Below are 19,372 nucleotides of genomic sequence, written 5' to 3'. Positions count from 1 at the left end.
CACATCTATTTTCACATATATTTTTATCCAGTCTATTGAACTACGTCAGTCATTGTTATTTTGAGAGTGAATCCCGCATAAATATGCGGATGTCATTCCAGAAACTTTACAGCATGTATGTGCAAGTGTGGCCAAAAAACAAGTTTTATATAAATTCTGAAGGAATTATAGCATAGAAAGCGTGCAATGAGCTCCCCATATAATCACTAAAAAGGTGTCACTCCTATTAGTTCATCGCGATCTCACAAAGTTTCGTTAATCAGTGAAGCTCTACACTGCACAGTGAATTTCATATTTGCATTGTGTCTACACTTTGTTATGCGAGAGGATTCGCGAGCTTGTGTAAATCAGCACTGAACAAATCCTCTGGTGTTTTGAGCCATGATCCAGTGGATTGCAACTTAAACACGGTTGATTGGCCATTGCCTTCAAGAAATCAACAAATATGTCTTTGATTAGCTACATTGCTCAAAACCGGTAGCCTAAATAAAAACATATGACGCTATAAACAAAAAATCCCTGCGTGAATCACCATACTTCTGATTTTTAGTTAAAAGTCAGATAGTTTTTATGTTTATTATGTATGTTGGAGTGTATTTTGCATTTAAGGTTATTTAGCTATAGCATTATTTTAGTGTTTTGTGTTTCACTGCTCTGTCTTTATGTTATTGTCTGTCACAGTTAATGTAGTGGCCAAATTTGATGTGTTTTAAAAACTTCAAACTCTCCATGTGTGCATTTCCATACTAGACACATGCAGTGCATCTGATGGGTAGGACCTCTTAACTGATAATACTCAAACCCGAAGAACCCTAACCCTGACTTCATAAAGAAGTACATACTCTGTAAGTACTTATAAAGTATACACACAAAAAATGTCATCCCTTGTAACATTGTGACAGGTGTTTTTTTTTTTTTTTTGTATTTATTAGCATTGTATGTACTATTTGTTGATTTCAATGAAACACTGATGACAAAATAATTGTTAGTGTACTGTTTACTGCATACTGCACACTATACTGGTCCAATTGTGGAATTATTTGCAGTATGCAATGAAACACAAATGTGATATACTGTAGGTCATGTGTGTATTCTATTGATGCCGTAAATCTAAAACTATGCACAATATTCATTCTGTATACTGCAGAATGAGGGTGTAGTATGGTAGTATTCCAAACAGCTTTAGAGTAAATTTTGACCTTTCTTTCAGTCCGTGAAGCTGTGGCATTTGTACATTGATTGGATCTGAAGGTTGAGGCATGAAAGTCACAGACAGAAAGCGATACAGATAAACTGTCTCCTTTGTAACAAAAGCAACACGTATGGCCATTTGCTGCAGATTTAAATCAGTAGGGCACCTTTACTACAAGAAGTCTCAGCTCATGCATTTCACTGGGAAATTTGATTAATTAATTTCAATTTGTTGCATTTAACATTTGATGTACAAATGATTAAGCTAGATCTCATGGCAAATTAATTTTTGTTTAATTTTCTGTGTGCTTTCAAGGAATGATTTTGAATACAAATTGTGCTGAGAGGTTTGTGACAGGCTGTTTGTTTTATAGCCCGAGCTTGGATGTCAATCTGGCATACATGTACAGGAAATGTGTCTGACAGTTCAGCCGTTATTCATGAGAGAAGCCAATACAAAGAAGTGTTCTTGCACTTCACCTTGCATTAGCTCACACTCTTTAATTAAAACTGAGAGGTCAGTGTAATTCTATGCTTGGGTGAGATGTGATTTAGACTAGCCAAAGAGAGGAAATGTAAGTGTAAGCCAAACCCTACTGATCCTGGGTCAATCTGGACATACACTCAGGGTCACACAAATATACAAGTTCAGTGACAAGGGACAATGTGGTCAATATAAAGTAGTTAAGAGGACTGGTAAGAAAAAGCTTTTAAGGCCATTAAAAAGATTGTCCTGTCCTGTCATGTCCTGTTTGCAGTGGTGCTGAAGAGCAGGACCAGGATTGAAGACAGATTCACCATCTTTATCTTTACAAGTTATTGGTTTAATAGTGTGATGCAGAGAAAAAACTGATTTTGTCAGTGCAGACGTTATAAAGTAAGGTTTTTATTTTTTTTATTTGTATTTTTTTTTGGAAAGTGAAATTAAAGAAATGTTTTAAAGTTATTTGTTTAAAAGATCAGATTATGTCAAATCAAATATGGTCTGTGATGGATGCGATACCCGCCCGATTGCATAAATCGTTTTTTTTTTTTTTTTTTTTTTTTTTACATTGTACTAATGGTACTACATATCCAAATCCATTGCTACTACACTAAAAAACAAAAACAAAAAAAAAATGGTGTAGAAAAAAAAGTTCACTCAGATATTTGAAACAAAATAACCAAAATAGTATTTTCTAGAATAGAATAGATTTTTTTTTTTTTTATTGTGTAGCTAAGTTTCAAGCTTAAATTTAGGTTATGATTAAAATTCATGAAAAAAAAAAAAAAGGTTTAGTTGAACTTCATATTTGCTAGAATGCTAAATATTTCTGTGCGGTATAGCAGCCAATCATCTGAGCAGGCTATTTAGTCACATGACTTGTCAGTTCACACAATGGAGGAAAAAATGTAGCTGTTTTGTTCATTTTTAAATCTCTAAGTGGATCTGTCGACTTTTGTTTTAATAAAGTATTCAAAGTTTATTTCGGAATTTATTCATTAAATGTGTTTCCATCGTAGTTTATGCACACTTCTTCTTACTGAATAAAGATATGCACCTCAAGTGAGTGTACAAGGTTTTTATGAACATTTTGGATATTTTTTTTTCTCATCTTGATGGTTCAGTCATTTTTTAATGTAGTATACAAAACAAATAAAATAAAAATAGGATGGAATCTGAGCCACTGATTTTGATCATATTGCAATATGATCACAATCATTAGCTCAGATTCCATCCACTTTATTTTTTATTTTTTATTGATTCTTATGCAGCAGGTTTTGTTATGCTTGTTTCCAAAAATAAAAAATAAAAAATAAAAAAAATAAAAAATTGAGGATTAAATTTCTAACATAAATTTACCTACAATGTAACAATTAATATTTTCATAAATCTTAAGATTCTAAATGATTCAGGATTGTTAATTTTTTTTCAGGGCTGCTTGAGTTTGAGGCAGGAGGTAGCAGACAGTGGCAGGAAGCCAAGAGCCTGAAGCAGCTCAAGGTCACTTACTCTCTGCAGCAGTTTCATCTCAGCCTGCAGTGACACACACAACCCCGCACACCAGTGAGGATAATGACATTATGACTTGTTTGATTGCATGTAATAGAAATGAGAAACAAATCTTATGTAAATATGGAATATTTGATTTAATCACATTAAATATACCTGAGGATATCCAGTGTCCAGTCACCATAAAATCACATTCATATTACCATCAAGACTATTTTGTAAATAAAACTAGATTGTGAAAGTCAACATATACAGACATGATCTCCACTGTTACATTCTGGCATCACTGGATGGTGCTCCTCTTGTTACTATGGCGACATGCACCTAGAGCCCCTCCGCAGGCAGATTGGAGGAGATGAGAGCTGTGATGACATCACACAGACTGAGGAATCACTGGTGTTTGGCCACAAAAGTGATGTCATGCCTGCAGGCTCTTCTAAGTGATCTACAACTGAGGTGGAAAGAAAGGCATGACTCAGCATATAATGGACATCATCATGAAGTAAGATGATTATACTTAATAACCAGTGATTAGATGTGCTTTCTAAGCATCCCTATTATAACTGCTCATTCTTAGAGTTAGTGATTCGAACAAACCCCTAACCCTAAGTATTAAGCTTTAGCACATATTCATCCCCCACTAAGGACATGAATAATACCTCAGATTGTCCAATAATAATACACTGCCCAATCTGCAATAAGATGTTAACATTAAGTGAAAGTGAAAGTGACGTGTGAAGTGTGGCAAAGTATGGTATCCCATACTCTGAATTTGTGCATTTATCCCATCCAAGTGCACACAGCAGTGAGCAGTAAACACACACACACAAACACACACACACACACACACACACACACACACACACACACACACACACACACACACACACACATACACACACATTTGCTCAAGGGTCTCACCTCAGCCGTGCTTATTGAGGGTGGAAGAGGGCTGTGTACATACACTCCCCCACCTACAATCCCTGTCGGTACAATGACTCAAACTCGTGACCATGGCCCCGACCTGGGTTAAAAGTCAGACTCCTGAAAATCCTGAAAACGGTTCAGCACTAACAGACAGAAGTGAGTAATGGTTCTTTATGAAGTCATTTTGAAGAGTATCCTTCATCTGACCTTCACTTTTTTCAGCGTTGAACCTATTTTCCTGTTCATCAGTTATTGTATTGGTACGTATCTACCTTCTGTTCCTGGGGTTTATTAAAGGACCACAACCTTTTATTTGAAGTGAAGTTTTTTTCTAATGTTAACTTCAGATCTCATGGATCATAAAGTCTTTGCTCTGTTCTCTCAATGTACAGTATCATCAAGGGCAAATCCTGTAATTTTCTCCTGGAGTCTCCCTTCAATTTCACACTTCATTTCCTGTTGAGCTGACAACCATTAATACCACTGTCTGTGACACCCTGGAAAATGAAATTCCATGTTAACAAAAGAAATGTCTTCTTGATGTAGTGCCATAATAAGGAACTGTCTTTAAGTTAATATTAACTTGCAACTGAGTTCGACAGCCAGACCAAGATTAGTAGAGTGCCAAACCCATTCATATTTCATCCTACAATCAATAGAAAAAAGGTTAAGTCTTGTTTTTTTTTTTTTTTTTTTTTTTTTTGAATCATGATTAGGCACATTTCCCACCCAAATTCCTATTACTGTAATGCAAACAAATTGTAATGCAGTAAAAACTAAACATAATTATATATCACAAGATTATTTGTTGTACTGTCTTTAATATATGCTGATAATAATTATTGTTACAGTTTTTTTTACCTTTTAAATAATAATCTAATAATAATTGAGAATAATCTAATAATAATATAATGAGTCATGACCGTTGAAAATAATGAGACTTACAAAAAACCTCGAGTACAGTAATGACAATTTGGGTGGAAAATATCATGATACTGTATCTCTTAGTGATCCTAAAATAGACTTGAGTTTAATAAGTAAAGTATTTTAATGTAAAATGTCTTCAATTATGGGTTGAAACTCACTCACAAACGTTTAACCTCCACTGTATGCTGCCACGCTTGTGAACATAATGATAACAAAAGTGGGATGAAATTAGATAACAGATCAGATTGCTGTTTCAGCTGAATGTGATAAGCACACAACTTTTTATATATGGCCAGAGGGGGTTTTAAACTCTCAGAGCTTTTATACTTAAAAGTGTTGATCGTATGGTCCAATCTCCAGCGGTTTAATAGCCTGTCAGAGAGAGTTACTGCAGTGCTAGGATGCCACTATTCTGGGATGCAAATGGTGAGAGATAGAGAGAAAGGGGGAAGACCCCAGGCTTTGTGGAGGACACATATGCTTGTGTGCACAAACACACACATAACATACATCATCTGGCCTCCCGGTGAAAGTGCTGGGGCTCAGCTGTTTTGTTCAAGCAGTGAAGGAGGCATTTTTTATCACAGATACACATAACTACTGGGAATACACCTGCCGAGGCCTCTGTACACACAACAACATCCTCATATCATTTACTGTTAGAGGATACCTATTTCTGTGCTAAAAAAAGATGCATGCACAGAATTTTTTTCTGCTTCCTTATTTTTACATGATTTTAGACAGTTAATCAATTAAAATTCATGAGTGCAAAACTAAATCCCACTATGCTAGAATGTTCTGTTTGGTCACTAGGTTGTTACTAAGTGGCTGCTAGGGTGCTGCTATGGTATGTGGTTGTTAGGATGCACTGGGTGGTCACTAGGGTGTTAGTTGCTAGAGTGTTTTGGGTGGTCTTTATGGTGTTGCAAGTTCTTGCTTTGGTATGTGGTTGCCAGGGTATTCTGGGTGGTTGCTAGGTGGTCGCTTGGATGTTGCTATGGTATATGGGTGCTAGGGGGTACTAGATGTTTGTTAGGTTAGGTTGTTGTTAAAGTATGTTTTCGCAAGGGTGTTACTAGAGTCTTACTAGGTGGTTGCTTGGGTGTTTCGGCTGGTCATTATGAAGTTGCTTAGGGTGTTGTTTGGTATGTGATTGCTAGGCTGTTCTGGGTTTGTTGCTATGGTGTTCTGAATGGTCACTTGGGTGGTCTAGGTAGTCACTAGGTTGTTGCTAAGGTATGTGTTTGCAATGGTGCTCTGGGAGGTCGCTGAGATGTGTTGTTACTAGGGTATTCTGGGTCATTACTAGGGTGTTGCCATGGTATGTAGTTGCTAGGGTTTTGCTATGGTATTTGGTTTCTAGGGTGTATTATTGGTGACTAGGTTCTTACTAGGTGGTTGCTAGGCTGTTTCTATGTGGCTACTTGGGTGTTCTAAGTGGATGTTTGTATTTTGCTGTAGTATATGGTTACCAAAGTGCTCTTTTATTGATTAATTCATTTCATGATGCAGCATAAAGTGGTAATGTTGTGTACATCAAAATATTTTCATGTGAAACCCAGAGAAATCGTGCAGTTCTGAGGCTCTGTGGGTTGTTCTGGCCAAATCCCAACCATATGGGACCGCTGTAGATCTGAAACTAGCAGACTCAGTGATTCTTCTGGGGCCAAATGCTACTCCGTTTTACTAAAACAAATATTTAGTCTTCCACATTTGTCTTTTTGAGCTTAGATGTTCAAATATTGTAATCAAATATTATGTGGAAAGATTGTTTTATTTTGGTTTGCTGTTTGTAATAGAAGAGGCTCAACTGTGTGACTTTAAAGTTCAGCTTTGTTGAAAAAACAGTGTCCAGGTGTCAGGTTTGTGATTAAAAAATATATATATTATTATTATTCATATTTTATGTTTCAGTTTAATCATAACTCATTTTTTTATCTACTTCATTTTTGAGGCAGAGCCTTTGTGAAATAAAATCTATTCTTATGGAAAACAGAAGACAACAAGAGCAGTGTTGAAAAGAGGCAGAGCTACATATGTTTTATGAAAATGATTAATTAATGTTGGATAACCAGAAAGTGTCAAAGAGTTTAAGAATAAGAATGATGCACTAAAAACGTAAAAATTTTCCTTTGTGTTTTTGAAAAGTTTTGTGCACTGATGACAACACCGTCAAAACGATCCGCATTTACAAGGATCTGCAAAAAGAACTAAAACTGCTGTATTATGAATGCCAGGTCAGCAGTTGGTGATGCCACTTTGTAAAGAAAACCCATTGCACTTAACTATAGATTGAACACATAATGTGTTTTTTTCCTTCTTTTTTGTAGGTATTGTTTTCAAAAAACTGTTTTTGGATTTTCAGGTCCCCAAAACACTGCTGTTGTGCAATAGAACAAGCAAAACGCATAAAGTTTTCCATTTGTAGTTGAAAACTGAGTTGTCTGAATGTCCCATTTTTCTTTTTGAACAGTTAATCTATTTTTTTATCATTTAAAACCTTGAAAACCTTGAAAAGTGTGCATGGTTTGATATTTTGTGCAGTGACATTCACAGATTTTTAAGTGTGTCGGAAGTTTCTTAAATACCTTTCTAGAGAGTATATGGAATGAAGTACTTCAGACTGTTGATTCCATCATATGATTATATAGGCAATATAAGACAAAAATATCTGTCTGACAATTTATATGGTCAAAGAGCAAGAAAGATTTAGTTTCCACATAGTTCTCACATCTGGCACAACAACAGCTAAACTGTAAATACATGATGGACACCAGAAAACAGCTTGATTAATATCTGCCAGATAGCAGAGGGCAGTTGTGTCATAGATGATCAGCTCATGTCCAACAGTTCAACAGTTCAGTTCTCTTCATATTGCTTTCTTCGTATTAAATGTGAACCTGCAGAATTTACCCAAAAAAGGCCACTTCTAGAGTGTTGCGGTTCACGGTGATTCAGCCAGACGTAAATGAGAAGTGGCAGTAGAGATATGTGGGCATCTTCTGTGTTGTTTGAAGGTGAGTTCAGTTCTGTTTTGTTAGCAGAAAGGTTAACGGCCTCTGTTTCTATTGGTCATCCGTCCTAGGCACTGCGTGGATCTCCCCCGGAGCCTGCAGAAACAGACACACGCAAACATATTACGCTGCTGGAATGTGACAGATGAAATGAAGCAGTTTACTCACACACTCAAGTATGAGGGAAACACATCTTTCAAGCTGAAAGACTTTTATATATTATACTGCCTACTTGAGCACAGCTCTGCATTGCAGTGTCTCTCTGTCATGATTATCTCACTCTCCCTTTCAGTCGACCTCTGCCTCCGGCTAATTAATGAACTGAAGCAGACTCGGCACCTCCGGTGACAATGATAGAACAGTTATATCACTCATGAGCGAGTGCAAGATGACTAGAGGAGATTATTAACACATTGTGAGCGCAAACACATGCACTTAAAATGAATACGGTGGTAAACTGCTCCAGTTACCCAACAACGCCAAGAGCTTTAAGAATCAAGGCACAGTTACAAGCATAAATGAAAAGAATCTGCTTGGCTGGAGCCTTCAAGGTTAAAGGGATACTCCATCCCAAAAATAAAAATTTTGTCATTATTCACTTACCCCCATGACGTTCCAAACCCGTAAAAGCTTTGTTCGTCTTCAGAACACAATTTAAGAGAGACACAGAGGAGAGGAATTGTTGAACAAAGTCGTTATTTTTGCTTTCTTTGTGTATAACAAGTATTCTCGTCGCTTCATAATGTTACGGTTGAATCACTGATGGGAGATGGTGTATTCTGACAATGCTCTTCATACTTTCCTGGACCTTGACACTGTTATTTACTTGGCAGTCTATGGGACAGTCTTAAGCCGGTTTTCATCCAAAATATCTTAAATTGTGTTCCGAAGACGAACGAAGCTTTTAAGGGTTTGGAATGACATGGGGGTAAGTGATTAATGACAAAATTTTAATTCTGCGGTGGAGTAACCCTTTAAGTAAACAAAAACTTTAGTGTATGCATAATCATTTGTAAAAGGGCATCAATTTATATTTGTTTTCATATTATAATAGGAAAAATGTCTTCAAATCATACACCTGAAGGCCGTAATTTGTGCCAGAACAGGTCGGATATGAATACAGCCCCTCCAGAATTTGATCTGACACTTGATCTAAGTTTATTCCTATGAAAGGCATTTAAGGATCTGGAAAGGACAAAACTTGGATTCAAACCTGAAATGGCCACATCTCTGATATGTTCAGTTTGTATAAAAGGAGGAAAGCCCGTTTTTTATTTTAGCACCATCTGAGATGTGTTCGCTAAAATGACTATATATTAATGTAATGTGAAATTTGCTCTGCATGGCAAAGGGCATTTCATCTGCAAATCAATGCCATGCATAAACACATTTCATTCACCACAATACAATTTCATGTCAAATAATCAATTTATCTTCTACAACAGAAATGCCAATATATAACAGTATCCATCTGGACAGAAATAAAACAACAGTTATATGACCTATATATTTTATGTTTTTATTACCTCTTATTGTGTAAAATGAGTGTATTAAAAAAAGAAATATATATATATATAAAAATAAAAAAATATATATATATATATATATATATATATATACAGGTCCTTCTCAAAAAATTAGCATATTGTGAAAAAGTTCATTATTTTCCATAATGTAATGATAAAAGTTAAACTTTCATATATTTTAGATTCATTGCACACCAACTGAAATATTTCAGGTCTTTTATTGTTTTAATACTGATGATTTTGGCATACAACTCATGAAAACCCAAAAATTCCTATCTCAAAAAATTAGCATATTTCATCCGACCAATAAAAGAAAAGTGTTTTTAATACAAAAAAAGTCAACCTTCAAATAATTATGTTCAGTTATGCACTCAATACTTGGTTGGGAATCCTTTTGCAGAAATGACTGCTTCAATGCGGCGTGGCATGCAGGCAATCAGCCTGTGGCACTGCTGAGGTGTTATGGAGGCCCAGGATGCTTCGATAGCGGCCTTAAGCTCATCCAGAGTGTTGGGTCTTGCGTCTCTCAACTTTCTCTTCACAATATCCCACAGATTCTCTATGGGGTTCAGGTCAGGAGAGTTGGCAGGCCAATTGAGCACAGTAATACCATGGTCAGTAAACCATTTACCAGTGGTTTTGGCACTGTGAGCAGGTGCCAGGTCGTGCTGAAAAAAACGAAATCTTCATCTCCATAAAGCTTTTCAGCAGATGGAAACATGAAGTGCTCCAAAATCTCCTGATAGCTAGCTGCATTGACCCTGCCCTTGATAAAACACAGTGGACCAACACCAACAGCTGACATGGCACCCCAGACCATCACTGACTTCAGGCATTTTGGCATTTCCTTCTCCCCAGTCTTCCTCCAGACTCTGGCACCTTGATTTCCGAACGACATGCAAAATTTGCTTTCATCTGAAAAAAGTACTTTGGACCACCGAGCAACAGTCCAGTGCTGCTTCTCTGTGGGGAATGCGGCACCTGTAGCCCATTTCCTGCACACGCCTGTGCACGGTGGCTCTGGATGTTTCTACTCCAGACTCAGTCCACTGCTTCCGCAGGTCCCCCAAGGTCTGAAATCGGTCCTTCTCCACAATCTTCCTCAGGGTCCGTCACCTCTTCTCGTTGTGCAGCGTTTTTTGCCACACTTTTTCCTTCCCACAGACTTCGCACTGAGGTGCCTTGATACAGCACTCTGGGAACAGCCTATTCGTTCAGAAATTTCTTTCTGTGTCTTACCCTCTCGCTTGAGGGTGTCAATGATGGCCTTCTGGACAGCAGTCAGGTCGGCAGTCTTACCCATGATTGCGGTTTTGAGTAATGAACCAGGCTGGGAGTTTTTAAAAGCCTCAGGAATCTTTTGCAGGTGTTTAGAGTTAATTAGTTGATTCAGATGATTAGGTTAATAGCTCGTTTAGAGAAAATTTTCATGATATGCTAATTTTTTGAGATAGGAATTTTGGGTTTTCATGAGCTGTATGCCAAAATCATCAGTATTAAAACAATAAAAGACCTGAAATATTTCAGTTGGTGTGCAATGAATCTAAAATATATGAAAGTTTAATTTTTATCATTACATTATGGAAAATAATGAACTAGGTCTTCACAATATGCAAACTTTTCTATAAAAACTTGTATATATATATATATAAAAAAATAAACAAAAAAATAAAAAAATATATAATGTTACAGAAGATATTTCAAATAAATTTCTTGAGGAGCAAATAAGCATATTAGAATGATTACTGAAAGATCATGTGACACTGAAGACTAAATGATTCAGCTTTGAATCACAGAAATAAATTACATTTTCAAATAAATTAAAATAAAAACAGTTATTTTAAATTATAAAAGCATTTCACAATATTATTTTTTTTACTGTATTTTTATCAACTTAGAGACTTTTTTCAAATGTTTGAAATGCCATAAGGTTCATTAATGATTATCTTTTGTTTTAACAGCATATGTGAACAATTACGATTAAACAATTATGCTAAGAATCAACTGCATTTTAGTGGACAACAATAATATTGGGCAGCAAAATAATATGTAGAAAAAATACAAGAGGTTTACCTTCTGAATCCCATTGTCTTCATTGTTTTAGAGTATGACACAAGTGTATTTCAATTTGTCAAAATACCCTTGTATCTGACATCAGCAAACTCCAGAATTCAAGTGAACAGACGTCCATGTTGCTTCCTTGAAAGAAACACAAAAAGACAGTTAACTTTGCTGCAGAAGGCACAGTTATAAACACCCTTTAGGAAAGAGTTAGGATGAAGATGTCAACCTGAATTTTGAGAGGTGTCATGCAAGCCACAACACCTCAGACAGCAAGCTCTCTGTGTTAACACCTCGGATATAATAGCCAGCAAATGTGAGAGTCAGTGCAGTCACCAAACGAACACACATACACTATATTAAGAAATCATCCTTCACAGCTGATCATAGACGAGCTCTTCCTAGTCAAGAGGAATGCTTGAATGTTTCAGAGAGATGGAAAAACATTTTAAAGATCTAAATATGGAGGGAACAATAAACTGGGCAGAAATTGGTTTGTAGATTTTTTTCTACATGCATTAGACAAGGCATTTTCCAACTGGGTTCCAGGGACTGACAGGGGCAACAAGGGAATGCTAAGGGATCTGTAAATAAATATGATTTTTGATTAAAATAAGTAAATAAAGTAAATTAATGAATGTGATTATAAATTAATTTAATTAATTCATAAATTTAACAGTTCAGTACAATAATGGATACAAAAACAATGAAATAATTTAAAAACAATGTTTAAAAGATTTAAAAAAAGTTAAATATTTTCCAAACAATATTTTGTACATATCAATACTATTATTTTTCACAGTGTATAAACACTGGGTTTTTTATACAACAATTTATACAAATGCCTTTAAAATTTCAGAATGGGGGTCCCTTGCATGAGGATGATGATGATATTCTGGGGTCCATGGCATCTGAAAGTTTAAAAACTAGACAAGCAGAAGCTTTATTTTCTCATGGATGCGTCACTTGATGGCAGCACTGAGCAAAAAATCAGCAAGTAACTATATGTTTCATACCAGTCAAAAAAGCATTACATGTCTGGTATTATGAAAGTGAAATTGAGCAATAAATTACATAAAGATTTGTTTTGGTTCAAAAAAAAAAAATGTTTGTACTTGTTTTCTTTATTACTGAAATTAATAACAGCCGTGCGTGTCTTCTGTTTCTAGGTAGTGTAAAATGACGACTAGTGAGTGAACCGCGCAGGTCTACAGGATGAGAATGATTCTCTCTGACTGAGCGCTTGGGTCTGGCGGACTGCCGCGCAGCCTCTAACAGCGTGAAACCTCCGGTAATCAGCTCACGCTGCACCTCGCGTCCTGTTTTCTCCACAGGAGAGCCAAATAGGGAACGCCCGAGTGAGCCCATAACCTATACACAATCTCGCTTTGACAGCTACAAAGGCGACAATAACAATCCACCACAAGCTACTTCGCGCACTGAAGCAATGCAGGCATTTTGCGTGCACGGCATGTTTTCCATTTGTCTGTCGGTTCGTCTTGTCAGTCAATATCAATGCAATTTTCCACACGCAACACATTCAGACATTTGTAAAAGATCAAAAAATGGAAATATGTGGGAGTGCATCAGCTCTGGATGGTTTGCAAACCCAGGGTTATGCAAATAATTTGCAGAAGCTGTTTTACATATATTTTTTTAATACTATTAGGCTGCAAAATGTTAGCGATACATCCAATAAAGGATTGAGATAGCCTACACGATCCTTTTCTGATCGCAATTCTCGCGCTCTATTTTGCCAGTCAGGCTTTGTGAACCATCTGGAGCGTTGCTCTGACAACGGGGGAGAATGTCATGGTAACATTAACGGGGGTTACCCAGGAAACTGTAGTCGCCATGGAGACTGCATCAAAGGCGGACTCAAGGCGTGATCTCTCAGTCTTTCAGCTTCTGATCTCGTAGTCGCTCATGCCGTGGAGCCATCGAGTCCAACGTACTCTTTCCACTCAAGCCACCTTTTCAGATGCTTCCTCTTTTTTCTCCCAGAATTCAGTGACGTCTCACTTTGAGGGAAATCGTGAACGCTCTATTTTTAGGCTAGACGTGATTTGAGTTTTACATAATGATTACATTTTCGCACACCGAATAACTTGATCACAAAATAAAGATATATTTGTTTTCGTTTAGTATTAACCAATTTCATTTGGTACAGGCAAGTCAGATTCAATAGACACAGCTTTGATTACATTATTAACAAAGCGTATTTGTTTTTCGTTTTTTTTTTTTTTTTTTTTTTTTTGTTTTTCCACATTCATTGCATTTAAATGTCTGCACTGAGATGTATTGGTGATTCTTCAACCGGGGCACTTTTTGAAAACTGTTTAATCTATGTTAATCTATATTAATTATCATGGAATACAGATCACACTTGTCATACCTTTTTTTAAGTTAGTTATGAGCCAATTAACATAGTTAATAAAAATACAAGAAACTGATTGTTTCAAAATCAAAATAGACAAACAATAATGTTTGGCGATGACACCTAATAGAAATCTTCTCTAAGGTCATGATTTCTTCTTAATTCCCAAAATTAATGATATTCTGTCATGTATAACTTCATAACCAAGAAATATTTTCTTGAAAAAAACTAGAAAAAAATAATTAATTTATTAAAAACCGACAGCAGCATTGGGGACATGTAATTCTTTGTTATAAAATATTGGCAAATTGTGCAAATAAATAGCAATTTAATTAAAAAATATGTTTTTGTTTGTTTGTTTTTAAGTTCCTTGTAAAATTTCCCTGATTTGAACGCATGTCATAAATTACTTCAGAAGAGAAGTTAAAAAGTCTGGGTAGGAGACAATTCTGGCAAGTTTCGCATTTCAGCACTCTTAAAATTAGGAAAAGGCAATTAAAGAGATGCATTAATCTATTCTTTAAAACTTTTTTCTTTTTCTTTAAAATCACCCTAGGTGACATGAAAGTTCCCCTAATTGAAGATTCACCCATATATTCAACAAAGTACATATGATCAACACAGCATTATCTTCAGTTTGTTCACATTAACAGCAACACATATTCGGTTGTTTCACTTTGCCACAAAATGTAAGATATTGCAAATACTAACGTATTATGATGATTATATGTTAACACTGATAACAAATGCAGACTTACGAGCACAATATTTGCAGTGTGGGTGCTTCTTCTTTTTAGTCCCTGACCTGAACCTTATCCTTTAAGCTGTGGACAAATGCAACACGTGAATCGGAGTTTGGCACCTTTCTACCATAATAGCGCCCTGTGTAACTTTTAGTTTAATATGCTGACTTGTCCATAACATGTAGGGTACAACGGATCTAAAGGCCCCCGGGGTAAAAGGCCCTTGTGATTTACATACTCCCAAAACACTAAATAGCATCAAAAACTACCACAGTACTTTCCTAAACACCTGTTTATCTCTATGCACTGCTAAAGTGTACTGATTCATGAGGTGTGCAATGACAAAAGACTGATTTTGAAGTTTTTTCTTCAGATTTTTGAATCTTAAGGCGTGCAATAACAAAATAATAATTTTGTTTTTCAGATTTATGTAGCTAATAAAAATCATTACAGCTATTTTATTTATTTCAAGACTTTTAGATTTATGATTTTTGCTAAAGGAGATTTAGATTTCAGTACCTGTTGAATAGCCAAAAATGTAGTTATGTTGGTAAAAGATGACAATGCAGACTATCTGTAGAGCTACTAACAGTATTCTGTAATTGGGAGGGAATAATTTTGTTCAGTATGTGCAAAGTGAATTGATATTAACTGCTCTAGTTACAATGTGAAATCTGACATCACTTACATTGTAACTCAATGAAATGCCATAAGTGAGTAAATAAACTGAAAATAGCTACACGATTTGCTGAAGTATTTAAATGTTACTCTTAAAATATCTGGCTATATCAAAAGTATTTGCTTATGGTGACAGATTTTTCCCTCTAGCTGCCCTTGTATTGATTTATTTGTTTAATCAAAACAAACTAATTGTAGCATTTACTTTATACAAATTATAACTCTCCATCTATATTCAGTAAAAATAATGTTTTTTCAACTGCCGTATACTTTGGGAGAAAAAAAAAAAAAAAAAAAAAAAAAAAAAAAAAAAAATATTCCCCTCAAATGGGGGCTTTTAGCCCCGTTGTACCCTAATAATGTAGCACCTCATATTCGTAGTGGTGCCATCATGGTGATTACTCTAAGACTGTCTGACGCTGTACATGATTTACACGTCTGTGAAAATCTTTTTAATATTCACGCAGTTTTGATTGTTCTGGTTGGAATAGTTTGGCTGTTTGAAAGCACTATTTATTCCTTCCTCTATGACCATATATTCCGATTTACTGAGGGAGGATGTGCTCTGTGTCCGTTTCAGATCTTCTGTGGAGTTGAGATGCTGACAGCTGCCAACGTGGAGGTATTGTGCGTGCTCTTCCCCGTCAGTCTCCCGGTGATAAAAGTAATTGAAATTGGACACAATGACAGGTACGGGCAGCGCAATGGTCAATACGCCAGCGATGGCGCACAAAGAACCCACAATTTTTCCTCCAATGGTTACTGGATGCATGTCTCCATAGCCGACTGTAGTCATGGTAACCACAGCCCACCAAAAAGCATCAGGGATGCTGCTGAAACTCGAGGTAGGGTCATCAGCCTCGGCGAAGTAGACGGCACTGGAAAACAAGATGACCCCAATGAAGAGGAAGAAGATGAGGAGTCCCAGCTCCCGCATGCTGGCTTTTAGGGTCTGGCCGAGAATCTGGAGGCCTTTGGAGTGGCGCGAGAGCTTGAAGATGCGAAAGACCCTCACCAGACGGATCACACGGAGGATGGCGAGTGACATGGCTTGCTGGCCATTGCCTTGCCTCTCTGCCAGCTCAGTCCCCAGAGTGATAAAGTAAGGAATAATAGCCACAATATCAATGATATTCATGATGTTTTTGGAAAAAGTAGCCTTGCTGGGGCATGCGAAGAATCGCACGAGCAGTTCAAAAGAGAACCAGATGATGCAAAGGGTCTCGATCACAAAGAAAGGGTCTGTGAATGGGCTGGATGCAAAAGGGCCAGTGCCATTTACAACAGGAGAGACGGTAGTTGGGTCCTTGTCGTCCCTAAACTCAGGCAGGGTTTCCAAACAGAAAATAACAATGGAAATCAAAATGACCAAAACAGACACAATAGCAATGCCTCTGGCAGGACCAGAGCTCTCTGGGTACTCAAACAAAAGCCAAACCTGTCTCTGAAATTCGTGGTTTGGCAACGGTCGTTCTTCCTCTTTGATAAAGCCCTCATCCTCGCGAAATTTCTCCATGGCTTCTTCGCCAAGTTGATAAAAGCGAATTTCCTCCGAGAAGATGTCAATGGGAACGTTCACGGGTCTCCGAATGCGCCCCCCGGATTGATAGTAGTACAGGATGGCATCGAAGCTCGGTCGGTTCCTGTCAAAGAAATACTCGTTTCTGAGCGGGTCAAAGTAGCGCATCCTTTTCTTCGGGTCCCCGAGCAACGTGTCTGGGAACTGGTTGAAAGTTTTCAGCTGGGTCTCGAAGCGCAGTCCCGAGATGTTGATGACCACTCGCTCGCAGCACTCGTGGTCCGGCTCGTATCGATCCAGCGACAGGTGACTGGGGAGCGCCGCGGTTTCCTCCAGCATATTATCGCACGCGACAACTGTCATGATGTCCTTCTCCGTCTCCGCGTAACCGTGGTTGTCGGCGTTGGTCCCTCTGTGACTGGCTGAGGGGGAATCAATGAGATTGTAGTGGTCATCCATACAGGTGAGGAGACGGAGCGGCAGAGGGTGACCCGCCTCCCCTACCTAACATCGGGTAAACTGAGGGTTTCTCTGTCGTTCGCTCTCTTTTGCTTTGTAACACACTGTCGCCGCCCCACGGAGCTTTATAAACACATGTCTACTCCCGCCCACGGCGAGCATATGCCTGACACATTTCCACCACTCACCCAATCGGAGCCCAATAAGACAAGAGCATTGATTCTCGGCGCGCGCGCAGCTGTGTTTTGCCATGCGCGCAAGACGCAAATCATTCACAAAGTGTCCAAAACACTACTCAAGATTATACTATCACCCATTATGCATATAATCAAACTCTCACACAGTGTGGGACTTCTACACTCAAAAAAATAAATTGTTGAATGAACATGATTTATTCGTAGCACCCATTATGCATCTAATCAAATCAAGTAAACTTGCACTGCTTCAAATAATAATTTAGTTACAAATAACAAGAATGAATCATTTAACATAAGTAAACGTGTTATATTCTTATTAATCAGACATATTTGTATTTTGCAAATCAAACAAGTGGCTAGTTGACTTTTTTGAGTGTATGAGGTTTTTACAAGGTTCCTTCTTGTCCAACCAAAAACGTCTTTTTAAACGTCTAGAACAATTAATTAACACTCATCTATTAAAAAAAAAATAATAATAAAACACACTTTTTTTTTTTATTATATTGGTATGTAAATCTACTGAAGATAAAGCATACTGTTGCTGTGGTTACCTGCTCAGGCAAACACGACTTTCCGCGTTTATGTAGCTCGCTACAGTAGTTTTATATTCTTATCAGACTCGAAAACCGACAAAACTGACATTATCGCTTGCTTTTGACAAATACAGTAACTAAAAAAATTCAAAACGTCTTTAAGCCGTTTGTGTCTCATTAGAATCTCAGCAGAACCTTAATGACAAAAATTGTTTTAAACAAATTCCATCTTTGTATATTTCGCATATTACAATAAAGAACGGTAAAATGCCATACAGTATTGTTTAGCCTACCAAAGGAATAGTGTGTTAAAAGAACAAATGATGTCATAATATTTGTGTAAACGATTTAAGTGTCTTTGTTTAGTCATTTTTGCAAAAGTAGCCTATCTTAAACAATTGCTTCCCGTTTTTGTACAACAAACTGTTTATTACTTAAGGCTTTGTCTAAAAAAGCGTTGATTGGCTGAACGTTCCTATGAAGACAACGGAGCTCTCCATGGTACTGTAGCGGTGCGCGCGCTTGAGTTAACAAAACATGAACAGACTGACCTGTATCTGCTGAACAGAAGTAGATCTTCACATTTAGCCTTGATGTACCTTGATGTTTTGTAAAGTTATGAACGCGCAGAGCCTGTGGTAATTCAACCCCCCCCCCCCCCACGACCTTTTAAAGCACAAACAAAGAAACATAAAATATTTGCGCAATGAAAACATTGTGCAGTATGAATAATACAGTGTAAATATAAACAAAATCTAAACTTTGTTCAGAGGCCATTCATTTCTGCTTCAACAGAAGATACTTCACTGCAGAAGCAATAAAAGCACATTTGTACAGTTATGAAAAATCTTTTTGCAAGGACACAGATAAATCCTTCAGAGGCTACTAAATTTACCCCCCCCCCCCCAAATTTGAGAATGATGTTGTGAGCCTTGATGTGTCCCTTGCACTCAATCTTATCTTCAGTTAGTAATGAGCGGTTTGACACACGCAGGGAGGAGTGGGTGAGTAGTACAGATACTCTCTTCATCCTCAGCCTCCACCATCGTCATCACAAAGCTGTTAAGATGGCAGCTCTCTCCTACACCAACAGCTTCCCAATCTTGCCCTCTCTCTTAATCTTATTCAAGCACGTACCGGTCCTTGACTCAAGAGGGAACTTGTGTCAGTAATTATGTTTGTGCATGTGTGTCCTCATTCCAGAGCTCATGTTAAGCAATCCCCCTT

At 37.3% G+C, this 19,372-nt stretch overlaps 1 protein-coding gene across 2 annotated transcripts; it reads right to left on the bottom strand.

Annotated features, from left to right (window-relative positions):
* Positions 1-7,668: 7,668 nt before the first annotated feature.
* LOC109091744 (potassium voltage-gated channel subfamily A member 3-like) lies at positions 7,669-17,585 on the bottom strand. Of its 2 annotated transcripts, XM_042758870.1 has the most exons (3): positions 13,475-17,585; positions 11,652-11,777; positions 7,669-8,148 (listed from the first exon to the last, which is right to left on the bottom strand). In XM_042758870.1, exon 1 carries the CDS (start codon positions 17,413-17,415, stop codon positions 15,868-15,870), a length of 1,548 nt encoding a protein of 515 aa, XP_042614804.1. In that variant the 5' UTR covers positions 17,416-17,585; the 3' UTR covers positions 7,669-8,148; positions 11,652-11,777; positions 13,475-15,867. The 2 variants fall into 2 exon arrangements, with proteins under 2 accessions (XP_042614804.1, XP_042614805.1); XM_042758871.1 differs by lacking the exon at positions 7,669-8,148 and having other exon boundaries at positions 14,775-17,585.
* Between the last annotated feature and the right edge of the window lie 1,787 nt (positions 17,586-19,372).

This window comes from Cyprinus carpio, chromosome A6 (assembly GCF_018340385.1).
Source record: "Cyprinus carpio isolate SPL01 chromosome A6, ASM1834038v1, whole genome shotgun sequence".
In the NCBI taxonomy this organism is placed as follows: domain Eukaryota; kingdom Metazoa; phylum Chordata; class Actinopteri; order Cypriniformes; family Cyprinidae; genus Cyprinus; species Cyprinus carpio.
The sequence above is the reverse complement of the archived record's forward strand: the minus strand, read 5'-3'. Positions and strand labels throughout refer to the sequence as shown.